Below are 20,020 nucleotides of genomic sequence, written 5' to 3'. Positions count from 1 at the left end.
AAATCCCAGGCCCGGCAGGACCTGGTCACCTCTACCTCCTCCCACCGCGCTAATCCTGCGAGCGAGGGAGGCCCCCGCGCCGAGGCGGCGGCTGGCAAAGGGGAGTGGAAAGGGAGGATGGATGGGGCCGGGGGGTGGGGTGGTGATGAGGGGGATGTAGGGGGGTGTCATTTTCTTTTTCTTTCTTTTTTTTAAAAAAATATTTCTCTCGCGAGAAACCGCTGAGCGGACGATATTTGAAGAGGTGGGGAAAGGAGGGGGCCGCGGCAGCCGCGGCAGAGACTGTGGGTGCCACAGGCGGACAGGCGGCCACAGCTGGGACAGCTGCAGACGGAGCGAACTGCGGCTGCTGCGGCCGGGACCGACGAGCAGCTGCCGCCGCCTCTTGGGGAGTCGGATCCTCCGCTTCTCCAGTGGGTGCAGCGGGGTCCCGACAGGGGTCGGGCGGCCACCGGGACTGGAGCTCCAGCCACAGAGGCTTTGCGTTTGCGCCGCGCCGCGGGCAGGGACAGGGACTGGGGTGAGGGGCTGTCCTGGAACGTCCACAGCTGGCGCCGGCCCTCCTCGCCTGACAGCTTCCTGGCCGGGGGCTCCGGTGCCGGGCTCCGCGTCAGATGCTCGGGGGCGGTGGCAGCGCCCAGAGCCGGCGGGGACGGCGCGGCGGGCTTCCAGCCCCGCGGCTTGGCGGAGAGGACGGGCACAGGAGAGGAGCTGGGGCGTTGAGAGTGCGCGTGGCGCGCAGTTCGTGCCACTAAAATAATAAACCCAGCAATCTCGCCCCGGGGCCGAGGACCGCTCGGGACATGGGTACTTTGCACCGCGCTCTAAAGGAGGCGTCCGGGAGGCCGAGGGGTCGGCCGGAGCTGCTGCCGCCGGGGGCCTGGGCGTTTCGGCCAGTTGGGGACCCAACGGTCTGCACTTAGCCCAATTAACTGCGCCACGCGCAGGCGGCGCACGGGTTGGGCTGGGGAATGGGGACCGCGAGGCTCAGCATCCCCGTGCCCTGACCGTCTCCCCCGCCTCGGGGGTTTGTCTCTGTGTTGCAGCTGGCAGGGGCCGCCTGAAGTGGGAGCAGCGCCTGGAGAAGGCGGGAGGAGCCCGGCCCGGGGGACGGGCGGCGGGAGAGCGGGACCCGGCGGCGCGGTGCGCTTACGGGCGCAGCGGCGGCCGCAGACCGAGCCCCGGGCGCGGCGAGAGGCGGCGGCTCGTCATCATGCGGCGAGGGGGCCTGCTGGAGATCATCCTGGGATTTACCGTGCTCTTAGCGTCCTACACGAGCCATGGGGCGGAAGCCAATTTGGAGGCTGGGAACGTGAAGGAAACCAGAGCCAGCCGGGCCAAGAGAAGAGGCGGCGGAGGACACGACGCGCTTAAAGGGTAAAGGACCGGTCAGCTCCTTTGGCGTGGGTCTCCCCTCCTCCTGCTCCCAAGTTTCCAGATCCAGACCGTCTGACAGGGGTGATCCTCGACGAGGAAGCCTCCTTCCTTGGCAAGACCTCCCGGGGCACCTTAGAGGCGCTAGGGTTACGCGGTGCTCACCGAGTCTGGGGCTAAACCACCCTGCTCCGCCTCAGGATTTCTGCCCTAGAGGACAGGGCATGCTTCAAAGGAATCTTGGGCCATTGTTGAGGCAGATTTGGGGAGGCGAGAAGGATTCCTTGAGGAAGAAGGGGAGGGGTTGCGACTGAGAGTAGAGGAAAAGCTGATTCCTTTCCCTTCACACCAATTCCGGTGGTTTCTAGGGGAAAGCACTTCCCTTGTGGGCATCTTTGGAGATGCCCTATAGGCGAGGAAGGGAAGGGATTCCAGTGACGGAGGAGAAGAGACACAGTTCATAGTTGTCTCGCCTGTAAATTATGCTTATTCACAGTAGGGACGGAGTTCTCTGGGCAGTGCTCCCCTTCAGAGCAGGAGAGTGTTTCTGAAGGCTTAGTTTGGGGTCGTGTGGAGCTAGCTCTCCATTTCACTGAGGCGGGGATGCTGCTTGGCTGGCCTTAAGTGGGTGTTTTTAACCGGTGGCTTATGGGTTACGTACATGTGATTGACCATTTCACTGGCTTCCCATGCTCCCGTTACAGAAGACATTTCAGCAGGAAAGATTTAAATTAAGCAAAGTCCTTAGTTTCCTCACTCAAAATTTCCTTTAAGATTTTTCAGCTTGAAAAAGTCATCTGTCATGCCTTCACAGACACAGCAGGATGGACCATAAAAGAGCCCGTTAAATGAAACCAGGCAGTAAACATACAGTAGTTTTCTATTCATTTTTAAAAATTCTCACTAATGCTTTTTTTCCTGAGTGATTCTGATTCTCTGGCTCTGAGTGACCCAGTGACAGTGTCCACTCGGATATGTGGGTAAACATTTCACTTATTCTTGTTTGCTCTGGGCTGTTTTAATTGTGTGTGTGCAGTGAATTTTGTGTTCTGTGGCCCAGGTAGGAGAAGAAAAAGTGCAGTAAACTGAACAGAGCGGTTTTTGAGTCCTAGTCTGGACTAGGAAAAAGATGATTGTCAGAGCAAAGCACTTAGACTATGGTAAAATATACATGATTTTTCTGACCCCAGCAAATAGTTATGATTAATTTAGTTCTGTCTGGGCCTTTGGGGAAAATAAACCGAGCATCCCGATACTGTTGCTTGTTATGGTAAACCTGACCCTCACCAGGTAGTACACCATTTATGGTGCCCTGTGTGCAAGACACATGGTGAGTTCAATAAGTGCACTGCAACTCTGGTTTTCCTGTGTTCTTAAAAGGACTTAATTCAGTCTAGCATTTTCCCTTCAGAAACATATTTCTGCTATGCAGTGTCAGCCTTAGTGTCTATTTTGATAGCGTTGCTTCTCTATAGAGAGAAGGAGTGGAGGCTTAATTCTGTGGCTGAAAATCCACAGGGCAACATTTGGCGTGGGCAGACATATGTCATATTTCTATGTGCTGTCACCAGCCAGTGCGTTTCCTTGGGAGGCTCAGACCCAATGTGAAATAGAAACCAAGCTTTACTTGGTTGCTGAACAGGATGCCATGCTTTCACTCATTTGCTCTAGTGCTCATTTCTGTCGGGTTTTACGTTTCTTTCTGTGATTAAGGAGACACACCTGCCTGTGCTCTTCACAGTATTTGATCACTCACATTGACCTTATCCTACTGCACACTATTTATAAAGCCTTCCTAAAAACATGGTATTAATAGAATAGTAATTACAAGTGTTCCTAATTCTCATGTTTTGTATGTGTATAATATACATGGCAGGTGAAAATAAGAACCTAAATGGATAAATAATTAAAAGTATTTCGCTCCTACCTCTCAAAGACCATTTTCTTATGAATAGAATAGAAATATTACAGACACATATATTGTACAAATATATATGTAATACACTTATAAACATATGCATACACACGTATGTGTTTGTCCATTTTAATACATGGAACATACTTGTACATAATATCCTGAACTTTGTTCAGTGTTTATATATCTTGAGTGCATTTATCTGTTAACATACATGGATTCACCTCATGCATTTTCTTGTATAGATGTGGCTGAAACAGTTCCTAATGGTAACTCTTTGGAGTATATCAAATCTTTTGCTATGACCGACATTCTTATACATACATGTATGTGCATGTACAAGTTTCTATGCAGCATAAATTAGTGAAAGTATATTTGCTGGATCAAAAGCTTTCCTGTATATTTTAAACAAACACCAGTTCTGATGTTAAACTTGAATTGCATTTAAAATTTAGTCTCTCTGCTTATTGCCATTCCAGTCTCGCATGAATAAGTCCTTCAATCATGGCCTGCTATATAAATCATTAGGAAAAGCAGTTCCGTATTACAGTTTTCCGATTATTGCTTAACATATTTCTATTTTTCTTCATTAAAATATTACTGGCTGCAAAACTAAGCTCTTTGACTGCAGTAAAACCGGTTTGCCATTTTTGATGGGAATGCACAGCTTATGAAGTGAAAGTGATTTGTTACCCCAGAGTCTGCCTGATGCCCAGTTGGTGGCAGCAACTTTCAGCACCTCACTAATATTTCCTCTAGTTAAAAGGTGCTTTAAACTCATCAGTGTCTGCTATGCCCTGGTCCAGTATACTCTGCAAATTCTGCAAATATTGCCTTCTTGTTTTTCTCTGGTGTGTAGGTGACTACCAAATCTGCCGCAGTATTCTCCTTCAGAAGTATATCCCTTGCTGTCTGCTGCCTCTTTTCGCAGACTAGGAACCTGCCTCATTTCCCACTCAGTGGCTGTGTAGTCCTAACTTGTCTTCCTCTCCTCCCATCCTGTTGCAGGTGTTTTCCTTTTTCTTTTTTTTCCCCTTCCCCACTGGGCAGCAAACATTCCACAGTGGAAATTTAAGCATCCTCAAATTTCTTCCCAGCTTTTGCTGTGTTTTCTTAGAGTAAATCGCCAATTTCTGTTTTTACAGGAAGCCTCTTTTTTAATGGAATGAGTGTGGTCCCTGTTAGCGCTGTAAAAATTTTTATTTTTCTCTATTCTCAAATGAAAATTGTGCAAGTTCTAAAAATATTTCAAAAAGTGACTATGTAGTAGTATTTCTTTGCTTGAGCATTGCTTGACACATATGAAATGGCTTTATGAGAAATAATGCAATCCTAACTTTATTTATTTGAATTTAAGTTCACCAGAATTTCTCTTAGCAAAATTCTAAACTTCTGTGATTCGGCAAAATGTGTGGGGGACCAGTCCGATGTACTCTAAAGAAACAGCAACTTGATTTGAATGGCAGTAGTTAGTGTAACATGTATTTATGGTTGCCTTATTGTTTTAGCTCCCAAGTAAGAAAATATTACTGTTTCCTGTCAAAGGGAATAATTCTTTACAGTGAAACCTCATTTTCTGAAGTCTCTGATAAGATGGATTGAACCTTCTGTCCTTGTTGCCTGGTTTATTGGTGTATGAGACCAGTTAGACTTCACACAATCTGTCCTCTTATGCATGATTCCTTTTGGTTTTTGTTTATTTGTTTATGTTTTTCAGAGATCTTGTTGCCAGAAAAATACACATGGAACAGTTTGTACACAGAGTAGGTTATGTGATGGCAAACTCCAAGGGATTAATTACACAGAAGTCTGTTATTAAAATAAAGAACTTTAAAAGGGAACACAGAAAACGTTTTGTAGACTTTATAAAGAGGACTTTAAGACTTCATCTGAAGTCAGATGAGCTAAATTAGGGGAAAGAGTCCCGAAGTGGTATGGTTTGTCTTTGCGTTTATTGAAAGGATTAAGCTAAAATATTGGGGCACAATTTTTGAAATAAAAATATATAATATTCTTAAATAGATGATTTCAGCAATCCTGCATTTTAGACAAGAAGGTGGAGACAAAAATATTTATGTGACTGATTTTGTAACATTTAGGACATAAAAGTTGTTTACAAAAATGTAAGTTGTTCATAACATAAATTAATGTGTCAAGCTACAGTGAAATGAAGTGGTGGAAATGGAATTATAGATATCCCTTCAAGCTTATTTGGAATTTTGAAGAGTATCAAAATATTTCTTTATTGTCTATGTGAGAGATATTTAAAAATTATAGTATTATATTATTGATTCTAGTGAAGCAAAATATGAAAATATTATTGGGGCATTCATATTAGTTTGTTTAAACTAATAAGCCAGTCAGTCAGCTTAATCAATTTTCCTTACAATAAGCCAGTCAATCAGCTTAATCAATTTGGGAATTTTAGCTAAAGTTTTCAATGTGAAAATAAGATTTAAAAAAATGTTTTTTTGAAAGAGAATAAACTCTTTTAACAATTTCTTTGTTTCTAGAAACTAACCAAGCAAATGGACCTACTTAAGCAACTTAGAATTTTTTTTCCATGAAATTCTTTGCAAAAGCTGATATCAGTAACATATCAGGCCTAAGTTATATGGCAGGTGTATAAGAGTTTAGAGTTTCATAAGTGTTAAATTTGATTTTCCTATTAGATTGTAAAATCATCAAAGGCAAGAATCCTATCATAAGCATTTTACCACCAACTTATCATTAAATGGGGTTTCAAAGAGTTCATTTATTTCAGAAAGCCTTGATTAAATTCCATCCTGAATTTAGCTCTGTGGAATGCCAGAGACATAACAGCCTGGTGGGGCTCACCATTCCCAGAAGAACTGCAAGTCCACAAAACAGTATTGGTCATGAAGGGGATAGGGTATGAAGTCTAGTATTAAGAAAAAATGAATACATAACGGCAGTTGTAGCCATGGTAGGTAATGATTAGATAACATTTATGGTCAGGCACTGCTTTAAGTATTTTACATGTGACCATTCATTCAATCCTCACAGCCTGTGCATAAGTAGGGTCCTTTTGTTAGCTTTCTTTCACAGATCGGAGAGCTGAGATACTTTCCAGAGGTTACGTTCTAAAGGCAAGTCTCAATACTAAATTTTCTTTCTTCATAAATTTTAGTTATGGTTTTGTTTTTTCATTCCACTGGACAAAAATGCCAGACTAAGATATTGGTAAAATTCCACTTAAAATTCCTCATATTCTTTCATGCTGGTTCACAAATTCTAAGTATGGTTAATCACATAGTGTTATGTGGTCAAATAAGAAACTTTCTGCGAAGATGTTAATAAAACAGGGGGAAAAAATCATAGAGATGAGAGCTGGCAGAACCTTGAACTACATGTGTGCTATATTTTAATAGTGTTCCTTGAACTTGTATTGACAGTGGTCAGTAACCGTGACAGGCATCTTTCTTCATCATTGTCTGGGCTTCTGAGCTGGAGGTGTTGCTCCTTATCTCACTCAGTCTCTTGCTGTCATGTTCCATGTGAGAAATTTCTCTTAGAACATATTTGTAAGAGGTGTTTCTCTTTCCAGGGGAAACTGGTACATTTTAAATCCTTACCAGTAAGATGAGTTATCTAATTCCGTCTGTTTTATTATTATTCTTACTATTTTTACCATAGTTGCCTGTAATCTCAGAGCCATTTTCTTTACATTAAGGTGCAACAATGACTGCAAAAAATGCTTATGATTGCACTTTACAAATATTAATTTATTTAATGTGTAACTCCTGAATGAGGGAGATTAAGCGTATTTATTCATTTAACAGATGAGGAAACAGAGGGATTCAGAGTCTCAGGAATCACTCCAAGGACATAAACTAGTAAGAGGTAGAGCTGGGAAATCTGGCTTCATCTGGAGCAGCTCGTAGTCAATATATTTCCCTGCTTTTCAATTCTAATAAATCTTATAGCTGGTAAGTTTCTTTCTTCCCTACTGTTGATACCTTCATTTCCCCAGAATCTCTCCCTACCATTGCTGTAGGGAAAGACTCAATGTTTATTGAAGGCAGATGTTATTACAAGCCAGGGGAAGCATCTTGTGGGAATGGGATTAATCAGAAAAGACTTCACGGTGAAAGTCTGTCAGCAGTGGGCAAACTGTGGGCCAAAGTGACTGTTTCTGAAAACAGACTTTTGTTGAAATAAAGCTGTTCCCTTTTGTTTACCTGCTCTCTGTGGCTGATTTCACACTATGGCAGCAGAGTGCAGCAGTTTCAGCAGAGTTGGTGTGACCCACCGAGTGGAAATGAAGTATTTGCTATTTGGCCCTTTATAGAAAGAGTTTACCAGCCTCTGATGTATGTGGTAAAACGTGACTGTCTCCTGGGACCGAAAACTCCTTGAAGGTGGGCAGAGATTCTGTTTATTTATGTCTAGGGATATGTAGGAACTGTGTGCATGGTCAGGTGTTCAATAGGTAATTTTTGGTGGTCGAGGTCTGACCAGTTTTGATGGACTGATTTGATACGGGTAATTTTATAAAGTATATAAGAGAAATAAAGGAAAAATCTGAGTGAAAAAGACAAAGTGAAAAGGATAGGAAGGGTTTGGGTTCACAGGACATTGAGTTCAGTTGGGCCAACACTGTTCATAGTATCATAGTCTATGAAACTGGGACCCCCGGGGCTGTGCAGTTAGCACCTTGAGCACTTTTGTGAGCCTGTATGCAGATGGCAACCTTGTTAGGGACAGGAGAAGGACAAATGGAAAAAGAGACATCACTGATTGTTCTGAAAGGTGGGGACAGAGAACTAGGAAAGAACTAGGAACATGATCACTGTGCCTCGGTGGCAAAAGTCTGAAAGAGTAATCCGGGGAAGTAGGGAGACTAAAGGTAGGGAGACTTGGGAAGTCGGTTTAGGAGTCACGGTGAGAGTGGATGATGGTCTGAGCAAAGGCGGTAGAGGAGGCAAAGAGACAAGAGGCTCAGCTGGCTCCAGAAGAAACATAGGTGGTACCTGGCTGATTGATTATGAGAGACAGAGGGGATGCTTCCACCTCCATATGTAATAAAACTTGACATGCACAGAAATATAGCACCTTTAATAAGGAGCTGAAGGGAAACAAGAGCATTCTTCAGCCCTCTGCAACAGTGAAACAACCTGTCTCCACTTGTGTGTGTTTTAGTTATTTGATTGCTAACTTAACAAATCCCCCTAAAACTTAGTGGCTTAACACAGTACATCTATTATTTTCCGTGATTCTATGGGTCAGGAATTTAGAAGATACACAATTGGGAACCTTATTTCTATTCCTTACCACATCTCTGGGGACTTGACCAAGCAGTATGACTGTTTTTTGGAGACAGAGTCTCACTCTTTCACCCTGGTTGAGTGCCATGGTGTCATCACAGTGCATAGCAACCTTGCACTCAGGTTCAAGCTGTCCTCCTGCCTCAGGTTCCTGAGTAGCTGGGACTGTAGGTACCTGTCACAACGCCTGGATAGTTTTTCTATTTTTAGCAGAGACTGGGTCTTGTTCTTGCTCAGTCTGGTCTGGAACTCCTGATCTCAGGCAGACCACCCACCTCAGCCTTCTGGAGTGCTAGGACTACAGGCGTGAGCCAATGTGCCTGACCCCTAGTCTGACTTCTTCTCATGTGTGTCTGGTTCTGAAGGTGCACCGGTGCCTGGAGCACAGTGGGTGTGGTTTATCTGCAAAGAGCCCCTCCAGTTCTGTTAGGGGACCTTCCAGGTTTTGAAGTCCTCTGTCTTGCTAAGTCTGTGTAAGAGCTATCTCCTGCCTGGACCTGCCCCTGGGGAAAGCCACTGAGTATGTTTTCTCAAATGGGAAACTGAGCCTCAGATGCAGTGACTAGGCCTTGCTCTGGGTGAGTGTCTGTTGGGACTGGATCTTGAAAAACAGCCTTGTGATGTTGGTCACCGGCTTGAACCCCCATACTGACTGCAGGCTGACATGAATGGTTGGCTGCCTGGTGTGTTCTAGTGTTGGCTGGGTTCCTCTATTCTCCATATAGTTGCAGATGGTCTTCTGCACATGGCCTCTCTCCATGTCTCTGTAGCAGCAGCATCAGACTTTTTATGTGACAGCTCAGACTCTCTCAAGAGCATAAAAGTGGAGGTTATCAGACTTTCTTTGTGACCCAGAATTCCATGCAAGTCTCAGACCTTGCTCAGATTCAAGGGCCTGGACTAATAAAACCTTTTGCAGGGAGGGGACAAAGAGTTGCAGCCATCTTTGGATACCAGCTACCAATGAGGCAATAGATCTGTGAGAAGGCTAATCAGAAATTTTGATTTTAATTCTAACTTGTTTGAGTGCATTTGGCTTAGTTCTCCACTGAGAGTGTTTCGTTGTATTTTGCTGCTGTGCATACAGAGTGAAAAAATGCTTCATAAATCATAAAGAGTCTTCATGTTCTGTTAGATTAAGGTTAAGGGCATTGTTCCTGGTTTGTCCACCATTCTGTGTTTGGAGGACTCACAGCCATCAGGAATAAGATTAAAGCTTCTAATGAACTGGTATTATTCTGTTTTGTTCAAATGTAAGAATTATAAAACACCCAACTGTTCTCTTTTTTCCTTTAGCTTTTAAGCAAATCAGTGACAAATTTAACACAAAGTCACTGTAATTTATTTTGCTTTCACATATGTGGAATTTTATTTTCAATTTCTGTTTATAGTCTCATTTTTATGTACCTGTTGGTATAATCTACCTCAACAATTTTTTTGGAATCATAAATAATTTTTTTGGAACAAGAATAAAAATCAGTGTGCAGTTGCCAAAAGAAGTGGTATTACAATGAGCTGGACTCTATTATTTTTGCAATTAATGGAGTAGCCACATTGTTAAAATAAAATTGGTTTAGGGATATAGTCAAGTTGGAATTGCAGACTTTATATAGTATATTAAATCCTAGTTTTAATTTTCTGTGACTACAACTATTTCAATTTAGGTGACTTTTTTTTTTTTTTTTTGGTTGAATTTATCACTAAGTCTGTGTATTCAGCCCCCTCAGACCGGAAGAGAGAGAGGAAAATTCCCTATCTCCACCATTCCCAGCCAGAGATGTATTCCAGACAGCAAGCAGGCTTGGAGTGGGAGAATTGCTCCATTAAACAAGTTGAGTGTTTTGAAGGGTTGTGAATTCCTAGACCATCAGTCATACTTACATTCAAATATAAGTATCCAAACATATCTAATTCCAAATATAGTACAACCATTTATGATGTTGGTATTGGGAGGCAGGAGGATTTTTGTCTGCCCTATGGATACATTGTCTGCTCTTCCATTACAGGGTTTGAACTGAAGCTTGCTAATATCTTTATTAAAAAAGAAAATGTATTCCAGAGGCAGGGTTTTATTTTATTTTTTTTTTGTGTGGGGGGGGTTTGTTTGTTTTTTCTTCTTCTTTTTCCATTTCTTCTTTTTGTTTTCCATCATCATCTCCTTTTTCTTCTTGTAACTTAACTTCATAAGTTGTGCTACAAATAAAATAGGAGTATCAAATGAGAAAACCTTAAGAAAAATAAATAAATACAAACAAAAATGTAAAATTCTTACCTGGGAGCCTTGGAGTATTGAAAAAGAGAAATAGGGCTAAGCCTTTTGTTAAGGGAGAGAAGGAGAAGGGCTTTCCCAGGAGGAGAGCTGGGAGAAAGTTCTAGAATGTAGAGTCCTGGGAGAATGTAGATTCCTAGGAGAATGTAGAGTCCTGGGAGAAAGTTCTAGAATGTAGAGTCCTGTTGGAGTTGGGAGAAAGTTGTAGAATGTAGAGTCCTGTAGAGTTGGGAGAGAAGTTCTAAAATGTAGAGTCCTACAGAGTCCCTCTGCAGAGCAGAGGGTGGGTTTTGACAGTTATTTATGACAACTCCCTCACTCCAGGCAGCATTGGGATCAGGCAACCTCTGGCCTCAACCAGCTTCTTTAAATAACAGAGAGCTTTGGAGGAGAGTCAGGGCATAAAAGAAAGACAGATGGTTGGATGCTAGAAAAGATTCCTGTAAAAACATTTAGAGGAATGCAGTGGAAAGCAGGTTAATTCATCATTTATTAAGCATCTATGTATATGGTACTATGTAAAATGTGGTACATCCCCTTCCCTGTGGATTATTGCTTATTACCTATCATTTCTTCCGTCTATTCAGTGCTAATTTATAAGCTTGTATAATCAGATCCTAACAAGTTTGTGCCTTTGATGAATAACTTTTAAAGGCTCTTCTTATTTCTAAATGTTTTTATTTTTGCAAATGAAATCATGACTCATATCTTCTTCCATAGCCAGGCCATCCATCTTTATAAAAATTAATATTACAAATTAGAGTTACAGCAGGACAAATTTTAGAAATTTATAAATGCTGGAATTGAGGCCCAGAGAAAGTCCATTAAAAGAGCACTCAAGGTGTTTATTTTCCCCTCTACCTCATAGGTGTGGAAGCTGAGTCATGGCAGCAATGCTGATTTAGGTAGAACTGTGTGGTTGGGTAGGGGATTGTGTCTCTTCTTAGTATTTATACCCCGGAGAGGTTGACTGGTTTCTGCATTTCCTCTGCTGTGCCTGAAGTAGGCAAACATTCTGCATAATGTAGGCCTGGACATTTTTCTTCTCATTTATTTGGCCTTAGGCGGTGCAGTGAGTCTCTCAGTGGTCAACTCTGATGGGGGGAACAATGTGTAGTAGAATTTCAGATCCTCAGTGCTAATCTGCTGTCCATGACATATCAGATCGGGTTGGGAAGGGTGGTTTTTTTTTTTGAGGGAGGTAGTTGCCAATGAGGATAGTGGAGAGGGGGCTGGAAAAAGGAGAGTGGGAAAGTTTTCTTTGGGAGTCTGGTAACTCTTTCCTGCAGGCCCACACACTCTAAATGGCAATTAAGAAATCAGTTGTTCTGAGACTAGCCAAGGCAATTTTGGGTCTGTGATTAAGCTCAGACTCTTGTTTTATAACTTCCTGACTAAGTTATCCAAACTACTAATTTATACATTTAGACTTTGTGTAATAAACATGTGAATGAAGAAAAAAAATTCGTGAATTTTTGTCTTTTCTTCTATATCATCTCCCCTAATAATTTTTAAAAAACATTTGTCTAATCCTGGGGGCAAGACACAATTCTAAGAGGGACTTTACTTTACTTAACAAATGCAATCAGTGTAACCTGGTTTCTTGTACCCTCAATGAATCCCCAACAATAAAAAAAAATCTGAATCTGTCTAATCTAAGTGACAACTATTTTTTGATCATTACCTGTGTTTGAGTTGGATCGAATGCTTAATTCTCAGAATGAACACCCTGTCTCAGGCTTGTTGATAGCATTATCTACTTTCCAATGATTTGAGGGATAACTACTATTTAGAATATATTTCTCCCCTTGACTGATGGAGTTAATGTCTGAGGTGATGTGGACAAGTGCTTTGCAATGAAGGACTTGACATATAACCTTTAAGTCGACAAATAGTTTTTAATCTTTCATGGACTGCTGGTGCTTCACACCCTGGAGTTTAGGCCACTGACCTCAAGTTTGCAAATTTTATATCCCATTACCACCCTGTGAGCTCTGTACTCCCCAGGGCCACATAGCTGATGTTTTAGCTGGAATCTGAGAAAGTGTCTGAACATTTCCTGAAGAGTTGGCTAGGAGTGATTTGGCAGTTTAGTCATAAAAACCCAGAACTAGTGGCTGGGGTATATGTTATAATTACCTCACACTGTTTCCTATTTGAGGCTGGTTGTGGGTAGCCGGGTAGAGTGGTATTGCTTGTGGGATTTTATTTTAAAGGACCAAGGAGTCATTTTCAATGATTGCTAATAACCATTGGCCATGCTTTGAGAGAAGCTTAGAAGTGTGGAGATAGACATATCTGGTGTTGAATCCCAGCTTCACTACCCACTAAGAATGAAACCTCGGAAAAGTGGCTTGACTTCTCTCAGCCTCAGTTTCTTTCCTCATAACTGAGGTTATAATACTCATCTTTCTTTGTTGTCCAAAGATTTAACGAGCAAGTCCATTTCTATTTCGTAGTACAGTGCCTGACATGGTTAGCTACGATGATGAGAATGATTATAAGGCTGCTACAGATGAGGAAAACGAGGGATTGAGTCATACAAACAAGCTGGGTTTTTTTTTTTTTTAAGGGCTAAAAGCAAAAATTTAGATAATTATTGGTATTTGGATATCATGGTCTCCACTTTCTCATCTTAGAACTGATTATTTTCAGAAACAGGAAGAAAACCTAAGCATTATCAAAAATTTAAAAAAATGTATTTTTAACGGAATCTTACGATATCTTTGGAGATCTGGTTATATCTAAAGGCAATTTGTACATAAATTTTTATTTTGAGAATTTCCCCTTCCCTCCAAATTCTGCTGCTTTGACTGGGAAATGAACATACTGAGTATTTTTCCTTGTTAATACATTCATTTCAACTCCTTAAAAAAAGTTTACATTTTTTAATTGGCAGATCTGTTAGACAGGCCTTGCCTCCTTCCTGATCAACACTTTTTTTTTTTTTAATAGCCTTTGTAAATGGAATTTAGACTTTTAGGACATGAAAGGACCAGCCTGAAAAAAAACATTTTCGTTGGCAGCAGTGCAAAGAGATAGGCTGGGAAGTAGGACTGTTTTGTGGCAAGGTGGTTGGCCATTCATGAAATGTGCTTTAATTGCCTCTTTTGGAGTAAGGGTTTGGTTATGACTAGGTAGACCAGAAGACCACTGGCAATGACAAGCCAACACTGCCCTGCAATTCATAATCTCAGAGGTAATAAGTTCTCTTTCCCAGACATACACATGGATCTCATGGAGGGCTCTGGTTCTGTTCAAGTCACATGCCTATCACTGTGGCCAAAGAGATAGGACACTTTAGCTGGCTAAGATTGAGCTATGTGTCAGTCCTGCCTAAACTGTGTGGGATAGGCTGCTCTTAGGAAAGAGGAGTTTGGTTAGCAAAGGAGGGGAAGGGATAGTGGGTGGGTAAACACAACATCTCTGCACCCAAAGCGAGACAGCTCCATTTCCCATGGGCTCAGTGCTCCTTCGGGTCACTTTGTCATCACTGTTCTCTGTGTGCTTTGTGGGCAGGCCTCACTTACATGACTGGGGCCAGGCTGACACAGATTGGCCACCCCTGAGAGAGCCATAGCCTTCACTCCTAGCTGAGCATTCCCTCCTCTGGCTTCCTGCCATGCAGCAGTGTAATGCTCATTCAGTACAAAGAGATTCTTATTTGTTATTTCTCTGTGGTGCCCTAATTCTCTTGAGAAATTGAAAATATTTTTTATTTTTTAATTTTCTTTTAATGATTCCAGTTTTGATTATAATGAACACTGACTTTCAGAGAGGTCTTAAACTATTGAACATCTGGGAAAGTGGAACAAAACAGACATTATCTGAACTTAGGTATAGCTTTGGTAGAATTCCTGTACCCTGCGCCCTGCACGCCAATCTCTGGTTAACTGGCCGTAAAGGCTGTTGCTTTGTATGCATTCATTGCCTATAAAAATAAGTGCTTTAAATAGGAATGATTTAAGGCCCAGCATGGTGGCTCATGCCTGTAATCCTAGCACTCTGGGAGGCCAAGGCAGGTGGATTGCTCGATCTCATGCATTGGAGACTAGCCTGAGCAAGGGTGAGACCCTATCTCTACTAAAAATAGAAAAATTAGCAGGGCATTGTGACAAGTGCTTATAGTCTGAGCTAACTGGATGACTGAAGCAAGAGGATCACTTGAGCCCAGGACTTTGAGGTTGCTGTGAGCTATGACTCCATGACATACTACCCAGGGCAACAGAGTGAGACTTTGTCTCAAAGAGAGAGAGAGAGAGAAAAAAAAGGAATGATCTAAGTAATAATTATTTTTCCAAGCCATTAAAAATGTTCAAAATACCTACTATTTCTCATCCCCATGGGGCAAATCACACTACCACCATGATAAAGTTTATAAAAAATCAAAACTATTAAATCAAACAAATACCAGGTACTTTATGTGCTCCACTAACTTTCCAGGAAAGAAAGAAACCTCAAATAAAATAAATTTTTCATTTTAAGGTTTTGGAAACCTTTCAGGTATCTTATAGGAATATATAAACCATTTCTTTCTTTTTTTGTAAGCAGTGCCAGCTTCATCTAGCCATTGTTGAACATTTGACAGAAGACAACATCATCTAATTCACCCTTGGACAGACACATCTGCTCATTTGCATTTCCCTCCTTAAAAGTAGATTAACACATATTCTCTCACATTGAAAAGTCAGAAAACAGACTAGGATTCCTTGCTAAATAATTTCCTTCCTTCATTTTATATTTCCCATGACTTTCCATTTGTGTACCAGAAAACCCAACTCAACCCTTTTATGGACCTGTTACAAATAAATCCCTTTCCCCTCAAAGGTATCTTTTATTAACTGATGGGTTTATGTTTGTCATACAGAAAGATAAAGTATCCTTATGAAAAGGAGTCGTTTCCAAAAGTAGTGTAATGCCCAAAGGAATCTATCCTCTTAGCTGACATGCTTAATTGTTTGCACAGGTGTAGTCAAGTCATTTGTTCTTGGATTCCTCATCTAGTGAACGTTAACTTTATTTAGTGGCTGGATACTTGCGATTCATAAACACTCTGGTTAGCTCTTGCCACTTATTTAAGATGCCACGCACGTTGGGATTAGACAGTTACTATCTCCAAATAGAGGTCCTCTCTATCCCACTCAAGAATATTGAGTTGCATAACATAAAGGTGGTCTTTCAAGTCAATGGAAAAAGAAAACAAAAGTGTGGTATGATGGTATGTGGGAGGCTCTGGCCATCAGGATGGGCTAGGCCAGATGCTGCTGCAAAGTTTTTTTTTAACTTTTTAATACAGATGTAGAGAATTTCAAATATATACAAAACTAAAGAGAAGGACACAATGACACCACTGCCTCAGCATTCATCCATTAATGGTCAATCTTGTTTTATCTACTTCTTCTCTACCCCACTGCAGATTATTTTGAAGTAGATCTCTGAAAAATTGTTTTATTGGTGAACACTTTGATATGTATTTCTGAAATACAAGAACACCTTAAGAAACATAAACATAATAGCACCATTATATTTAACATGATTTTTAATGCTATAAAACTTCTAGGATTTACCTTTCCTTCATTAGGATATTAATTTTATTTATTTCCTATAGCTCATGCAAATCAAGATTTGAATAAAGTACATGTGTTGTAATTGTTTGATATGTCTCTTAAATATATAGATTGTTCACCTGTTATTTTTTCATTGTAGTTTATTTATTGAAGACATTGGTTCATGTCTTTTAGACCTGTGTTTCTTAAGATGCCAGTCCACAGACTGCCTTTTACCAGCCCATGATGAGATGAGAAGCTTATGCCTGCATGTAAATCCATTATGTTACTAAGTATACTATTCAGTTAGGCTGATAATTTATTCCTAGGGAGACTTTCTTGATGAAGGAAGCAGTGAGGTGATTAACATTCTAGCTAAAGTGCCATATCTCACTGTAGACTAGTAATATCCAATTTGTAGACCACTGCCCAGCCCTTGGACCACTTGTGGATCTGCTTGCTGTAGAGTTTCTTGTAGTTTAGTGATGCCTGCATTCCAGTGGTGTGACACTTACCATAGTCCTTGGTCCTTGTATTTGCTGTGAATTGTTAGCGAGAGAAACTTGATCAAGCTCACAATCAACCTTTTGTCAAAAAGGTATGTGTCCTTCCACTAGGAGACATGTTATAACTGCTAGTGTCTCTTTTTTTGATGTTAGCAGCCATTGATGATCATCACCTATGTCTATTAATTTATTAGGGTGGCAGAATGGGGATATTGAAATTCAGTCATTTCCTATTTATTTATTGATGCTATAAGTTTGACTCCTAGTTTTGAACCTACACTCAATGCTTCACAGCGAGTAATGTCTGCAATACTTCTGTGCCTGCTATTTCTGATCCTTAACTTGGAATGTTATAGAGCAATTATTTAATATCTAATAGTAAGGATTAGCTATGTTGAGTATAAAATTGTGGAAAATTTACATAGAAGGAGTCTGGTATCAGAGGGGGTAGACAGGGAAAGAAGTCATTCTATAAGGGTTCATTCCTCTCCCTTCATCCCATAATCTTTCATAAGAGTTCATATGGAAACAGTGGGTTATTTTGTGTTAAACTAATGAGTTTCAGGCAAGGACCTTGTGAAAAATTGGTAAGATTTTGGACTACAGGTGGAAAGAAGAAGGTAGTTGCAAAGATTTTAACATCCAGAAATGAATGTTTGTACCCTCATTTCAACATTGTTTTCTCAGGGATGCTCTTTATATTTAAGAAATTGGGATGAATACAGCTTTAGTGATTCAAATAAAAAAATCTAAAAACACTGGTACACCCAAGCCTCCCTGGGAAAGGACTGTAGCAACAAGAGCTGCCCTGGGTGTGAGTTTCACATCAGTCAAAGATGGACGTCATTCCCCAAGGCCACATATATTTCTACTACCTCATATAAAACTCCCAGGTAAACTGACAGGCTTTTGGAATGTGTTTTTAGCTTTCCCATTGGGGGCTGCTACAGAGATTTGGAAGTCTTCTAGATAGGTTAGGAGGTAGAATGGGTGGATGTCTTTTGCTGTGTTTGACAGAATCAGTGCCACTTCAGAAGTTGTCATCATGTTGAAGCTTTGTGCAGGCATTTACCACCCGTTCTACTTAATTACAGCTTAAAACACAGATATTGTCACATCTTCCCCAGAACTAGGAAGATGTTGTGAGGACAGCGTTGGCATTGCTCAGGTAGAGAGAGAAATCTTTTGGACTGGATTTCAGGGAAGAGTTGACTATGTTGGTGGTTGGAATGAGGACAGTTGCTACTTTTTCCGTGTAAGGGACAGCATCTGGTGGCCTCTGAATTAAGTCATAAAGATATGAAATTGGAGGTTTTTCTCTTCCTAAGCTGGGTCGAGTACTTGCCTGCATGACCTGGTGGTCTTAGAGCTACTTTGCACCCATGTTCAGGTACGTGTACAAATGCATTTCAGGGCCAGCTGTGAGTAGGTTTTGAATTATCCCCTTTTCAAATCTTTACGTTGCCCTCCCCCAGCCACTCACCCAAACGCTGAATGTGTTAAGAGATATTTTTACCAGAGGGTGCAAGATAGGATACTCACCATGCAGAAACTATTTAAAAATCAGAATCTGTATGAGTGTTCCTATGAAAACGTGTTCCCTTTGCAATGCTTTCCTTTTTCAATATACTTCCTAAGATCTGTCTTAATTTTTTCTTCTTTTTTGCAAACCTAGTAAAAGAAAACCAGAGTTCAACAAATGATGTACAAATTAGTTTATATAAAAAAGGGGATACATTCTCTTTGGGGTAATTGTGGAAATATCTTTCTAATTTCTAATTTAAAAACCTTTACCATTAACCTTGGGATGTTTTATTAATTCATTCTTTTGGCTTTTAATTACTGATTTATGACATATTTCCACTATGCAGGCTTTGGAAAATTACTTCACTTCTCTCATTTTCAGTTTCCTCATCTGAAAATCCTCATCTGAAAATGAGCACAGTGATACAGTTTCTTGATAGTGTTTTGCAAAAGAGTCACACGATCATTTTATAAATTATAAAGCTCTCTAAAAATCACTAATTATTATTTTTATTCGACACTGTGGCTTTATATGGACTAGATGAAGTACTGACTTAGTCAAATACCCTCAAATCTAAATTATATTATTTTTATTAAAGGCTTTGCAGATATATAAATGTTTAGAAATAAACACAACTTTGCTTCTATTGCAAAGTTAAACAAAGCTTGTCAAGTGTTTGATCCCTAATATTGTGAATAAAACAGTTGAACAGTCTCAGTGACTACATGCTTTTACTTAATTTCCTGATTGTATAGAAACTTGAAGTCTATGACTTATTTTTGATTTTTTTTTTATTCCTTAGCAATATTGTTGTCCTTATACTGATGGAAGGGTTAGGCAGGGAAATGATTTAAGAGATCTGTTGCTGTTGACTGCTGTGAAATAGAATTTGATCTGCAAGATTTCTGAGGCTCTTGTAGCTATAATTTTTTTTAAATGATGCATCTGAAATGTGGAAGAATTTCACTCTCATACCCCATATAATCCATTTGTGGGTATCTTTCATTACATGTTTGATTTTTTATTTTAATTTTCTAAAATTTAAAAAAGTAGATAAGCCAGACATGGTGGCTCATGCCTGTAATCCTTCCACTTTGGGAGACTGAGGCAGGTGGATTGCTTGAGTTTGGAGTTTGTAGAGCAGCCTGAGCAAGAGCAAGACCCTGTCTCTACTAAAAAAAAAAAATAGAAACAACAGCAACAACTAGCCAAGTGCAGTGGCAGGTGCCTGTAGTCTCAGCTACTTGGGAGGCTGAGGCAAGAGGATCATTTGAGCCCAGGAGTTTGAGGTTGCTATGAGCTGTGGTGCTGCAACATTCTACCCAGGGTGACAGAGTGAGACTCTGTCTCAAGAAAAAATAAATAAAAATAAAAGTAGGTGATGGTATTGATTTCTTACTAATGACTTTTTTCATTTATTATTTAATAGCTTTGTTATTTAATAATTAGTGGAAGCATATCTGAAACCCTAAGCCTTCTTCATTTGCCTCTTAAGATTCAGGTGTTTGTTACGTTAGTTGTTGGGGTTGTAAAGATAAATCTCAACTTTCTATTGTTATGGAACTCACATTCCAAAAGAGAGGGTAGTTGCAGGAGA

General features: G+C 40.7%; 1 protein-coding gene across 1 annotated transcript in view; it reads left to right on the top strand.

The window, feature by feature from the left end:
• Positions 1-1,190: 1,190 nt before the first annotated feature.
• FBN1 (fibrillin 1) overlaps positions 1,191-20,020 on the top strand; it is a 233,936-nt gene continuing 215,106 nt past the window's right edge. Inside the window, exon 1 of the mRNA XM_023510045.1 lies at positions 1,191-1,377. Within this exon, the coding sequence (XP_023365813.1) occupies positions 1,214-1,377 (164 nt within the window). The 5' untranslated portion in view covers positions 1,191-1,213. The remainder of the gene's footprint in view (positions 1,378-20,020) is intronic.

Source organism: Otolemur garnettii, unplaced genomic scaffold (assembly GCF_000181295.1).
Source record: "Otolemur garnettii isolate 467f Iridium unplaced genomic scaffold, OtoGar3 scaffold00011, whole genome shotgun sequence".
Classification (NCBI taxonomy): domain Eukaryota; kingdom Metazoa; phylum Chordata; class Mammalia; order Primates; family Galagidae; genus Otolemur; species Otolemur garnettii.
This window is presented reverse-complemented; position numbering and strand designations above follow the sequence as displayed.